The 4,695-nt window shown below is 34.0% G+C and overlaps 1 protein-coding gene across 1 annotated transcript; it reads right to left on the bottom strand.

Annotated features, from left to right (window-relative positions):
* Positions 1 to 724: 724 nt before the first annotated feature.
* On the bottom strand, positions 725 to 4,355 carry LOC108728505 (protein RRNAD1). The gene is made up of 8 exons (XM_018457072.1): positions 4,171 to 4,355; positions 3,849 to 3,958; positions 2,850 to 3,096; positions 2,468 to 2,616; positions 1,877 to 2,179; positions 1,654 to 1,807; positions 1,087 to 1,196; positions 725 to 1,016 (listed from the first exon to the last, which is right to left on the bottom strand). The coding sequence occupies exons 1-8, from the start codon at positions 4,315 to 4,317 to the stop codon at positions 725 to 727; spliced, it is 1,512 nt and encodes a 503-aa protein (XP_018312574.1). The 5' UTR covers positions 4,318 to 4,355.
* Between the last annotated feature and the right edge of the window lie 340 nt (positions 4,356 to 4,695).

Here is a 4,695-nt window from a genome sequence, read left to right as displayed (position 1 = left end):
TGTCGCCGGAGGACGTCAACGGTTCGTGCGAACTGGCAACCGGCTACTGCGACGCGCCCTGCCGGTGGCGCCACAGAACGCTTTGCGTGCCCGTCGTTAAGCCGCCGTTGTGCGCGCCAAACGCCGCCGAGTATCGCGCTCCGATTGGCTCGTCACTCGCTCGCGCGACGTGCCGCTCGCTCCCATTGGATCTTGCAAATCTACTGAATTTTCATGAGAAATAATATTGGAATACGCGCTATCGCAATGTATATCGCACGAATAAGGTATTCTTCCCGAATTTAATCCAATCAATTTACTTACCAAATTTATACGATATCTTTAATTAAAGCATATTTAACTTTTCGTATTCAAATTTAAACTTAAAGTGTCAACTGTTTGGTTGTCTAATTTAAAAAATGAAATATCATTATAAAAATATCGTTAAAGTAATTCAGATTTTATATTCAGATTTAAATCTGTAGCGTACGTCAATTGTCTAATTTTCAAAAAATTCAAATCTACGGTCAAATGTATAGTTTTCTATCAAAATATGTTACATTGAAGAAAATAATCGAATTTGGGAAAAGTTTATTTTTAATTAAATTGCATGAAATTTTTTAAAAGATTTACCTTAAAGCGCTAGAAAAAAAATATTTTTTATTTTTAAAACAATAATATTCGATTTAATTAAATTTTTTAAATTTTATTATGTGATAAAAGATATAAAAATTTTCAGACATAATCAAGAGAGCGATTGTTTGGTATTTTTCATCGACAACAATAAAAAATTTCGAGGAGACAATCTGGGATTGAAAACAGGCTTCAATATTGGAGCTAAATCATTTTCGGACAGATATAGAAATCTGTCCAACAACACCACAGTTTCCACCAAGGGTGCTATCATTGTACGCAACGCTCCGAATATCACAATCTGCCGCCACTGATTTAGATAACATTTTATTTGCGGATTTTGAAAATCTGAATCTTTAGGTCGGAGATTTGGCTCAAAGTCTGCAGTTGCGGCCATGCAATATCTAAAAAAAAACTTACTTGATTATCGCTACAATAATACACAGAATTTCGATAATCGTAATTTTACTCAACTGTTCAAATGTAACAGGTTTCGTCACTTTGACGTTCCTCACTTGAGTGTGACGTAGCTGGCTGTTTCGTTTTAATAGAACGGTTTCTAAAGCGGCTCTATAAGCGTGCACCTAAAAAAAAAATAAATAAATAAACAGTTTGAATAACACACACTTATGATGCTTTAGGACAATTTCGATTAAATCTCCAATTAACTTATTACAGCGTTTTCGGCCCGATCGGGTTTGCACTGGTTTGCACTGGTTTACACCAACCTGGGTTGGATTAATGCTTTGCTACTGATTGACCTTACATGCTCTACCAATAAGAGAGTACGAAATGTCATTAATTCAACTCAGGTTGGTGCAAACCCGGTCGGGCCGAAAACGCTATTAATCAGCAATATTTTATTAAGTAATTCGAATAAAACTATTAAATTAATAGAATTATGTTTCATTATATATCGAAAAAAAGATTAAGAATAACGAACTGTTACAAATTTTATCTTAAATGAATTTGCCGGTTCAATCAGTCGCCAATTAAATTAATCGGAGTTCAGTCGAAGTAGCCCTTAATACAATACTTAACTATTAAATCTTCGTAGTTCCCAGTCTTTAATTTATCGCAGTAGCTCTCAATAGCATGACATGCCACTTCCAATGCTGTATAGGACAATTTGTGTTTTGTGAATGAAGACAGATATTTACTGAGTGGATATCCATTTGAAACATCCGCTGGATTTCTAAATGCATCACATTGTTTAGTATAATCCTAATCTCATAAGCGTTATTCTATAATCTGGTGAACGTACTCTAATGTCAGCTTCATGTAACAGCACCCCACAATACAAATGAATCTTGTCTCGCATTGAGATGTGTAAAGTTTCAGTAACGTGGCTGCGAGATCCCCACATGGATGCAGCCCCACAATGCCAAATCCAGATTTCTTCCTATTTAAATTAAAATTATCAGAGAAAGTTCTTCTTATGTCTCTGATTGTTTCTGATAGATCAGAGTTAGTATCCTCCAGTTTGATTGATATGTGTTGTGGCATATTTACTGGCAAGTCAGGCAAATGTTTAGATAGAGACACTAACAATTCCTTATCCCATTTTCTATAATTAAAATCTCAGATGAATGATAGTAAAGGAATAATAAGATTGCTACTCGCAGAACACAATCTGAAAGTAATATTATATCAATATTATTATTTCCTACTCAACAATATAAATATAATATAATATGAATGTAATATATAATGCATTTTATACATAACATCAGTTACAATGTTAAGAAAGAAATTATAACAGCGACGTAATGCTATGTTTCCTTGTTCAGTTTATATTCTGCGGGTAGTAATACAGTAAGATTGTTTGGAGTAAAAAAAAAGAAATGCAGACTACCTGGCTTGCTGTGACAGTAATGCGTCTTGTTCGATACATATTACGTGTAGACCGTATTTGAACGCTATAGATCTGGCTAAATGACCTACGCCTGCTCCAACATCTACAATACACTCAGCGTTGGACTCTTGTGCACAGTCTGCACATACCTGTGCAAAGATAAACCTCTTATAAAGATAAGTCTCTTAGGGTCTATAAATATTTCGAGTCTAATCTAAAGCAATTCCAAGTAGAATAACAGGTCACAATGGCGTCAATGACGTCAAAATGAATCATGACTGATTGAAAAATGACTTAATAATAATTTAAAAACTACTTTAACGTTATTTTGATAGTTAATGACTTTGCGTTCCGCTAGGAACTCAAAAATATTTAACTATACCCGCGCTATTTGTTGTATCTCATGGCGTTTTTTTATTTTAACGTGTTTCAAAAAAAGATTATGTTTATTCCAGGAATCATGTAATCCTTCATTTTTACATTCCAGGACAAAATTTTCCGAACTATTTTCAGTCTGTTTTCTTCCATTGCATCGCCAGATGTTTTCGTCATTTTGATGATCTCTGTTTAGCTGCAAATTCCTTGCAACCTGTCGAAGTGTCAGCAACGACAATGGCCATACGCGTGAGCTGCAAAACGAATTGCATTGTAAAATTATAGGCAGAGAGCTCACAAAATATGGTACACTTCTCATTTGCGTTTATATCTGAATTTGAGATGTATTTACAAATTTGTATCCCATATAAATCTAATACAAATCATTCTAATAATATTACAACAACATTACAATTATCGGTCCAGCAATATATTGCAATAACATTGTAAATATTGCAGTAATGTTGTGCTACTTGGAAAAGATAATCGAAATAGTCACAAATCTCAACTTTAATCTTGGTTTAACTTACTTTTTACCGCTTTCTAATTCTTGTGCACAAGAAATATCTGAATTATGTTCATTAATTTCTATCAATTCAGATTAACTTTATAATCTCGGTTTAACTTACTTTCTATTTCTTCCTAGTTCTAAGAAATTAGAAAAACATAAAAAAAAAGTAAAACCGAGATCAAAGTTAATCTACAATCTACATGATAGAAATAGACATTAGAAAAAGATGAAGAGTGAATTAAACCGAGATTAAAGTTAATTTACATATATCCGTTTCTACCAATGTATAGATTAACTTTAATCTTGGTTAAATTTACTTTTTATCTTTTTCTAGTTCTAAGAATTAGAAAAGGATAAAGAGTAAATTAAACAGAGATTAAAATTAATCTATATTCGTAAAAATGGACAAAAAAATGGACAAATTCGAATCAATTTGAAGTCAATCGGTAAAACGACTCCTCGCGCTTGCCGATCGATGTGAAGTCACGCGCTTACCACGAGATGTCGCCAGCTAACCACTTTCCGAATTCGTCGGGCGACACGGTTTGCAAAGTGGTCCTCCAGCTCTTCGGCAGTCTCTTCCACAATTGCTCTTGGAAGAAATCCTACAATGTGATTCGTCAGATTTCGAGGTCAACATACTATTCTCAAAAAATAAAGTGAAAGATGACAGACGAAAGATACGTGAAATATGTATTAGGTAGGTGTATTGACACATCAACACATGTATGCAATTAGGTTGAAAGGGAGAAATGCAGTTCAAGAAACGCTCCAGAATGCTGTGCGACGCTAAAGCTATCATTACTGAATTACGTACCACGACATACGAGTCTAACAACCATCCGTATGTGTCTAACACGTTGAAGATTCTCTCGAGTGTTACGCGAGCCTTCGAGCAGGTTCTGCATGTGCACGTAACCACGGGAGCGGCCATTGTTGGTCGAGATGGACGAATAGCTTGCATTGCTCCGTGATAGGCGAGATTACACCTTCACTATATTATTAAGAACTTAAACTTATGATCTAAAGGCAGATTTACTTCTCATGTTATTTATTTACCCAGCTAGACTAACGATGCTTTTTTTACGTCATTTCCACTAATGAAGAATTAGAAAAAAAGAGTAAATCGAGGTTAAAGTTAATGTATATTGATAGAAACAGACATAAAACCCAGTTCCATTAATTTTAATCTGTGTTTCATCTCACCGTTTATCTTTTTTTAACTCTAAGAATTATAAAGCCAGACAACACAGAATATTTATGATAAATATTTATTAATATTTATTTTTTGAAATGTTATATAGATATTTCATATATATTTTATATAAAGCTTTATTCAAAA

Source organism: Mycetomoellerius zeteki, unplaced genomic scaffold (genome assembly GCF_001594055.1).
Source record: "Mycetomoellerius zeteki isolate Tzet28-1 unplaced genomic scaffold, Tzet1.0 scaffold62, whole genome shotgun sequence".
NCBI lineage: Eukaryota > Metazoa > Arthropoda > Insecta > Hymenoptera > Formicidae > Mycetomoellerius > Mycetomoellerius zeteki.
This window is presented reverse-complemented; position numbering and strand designations above follow the sequence as displayed.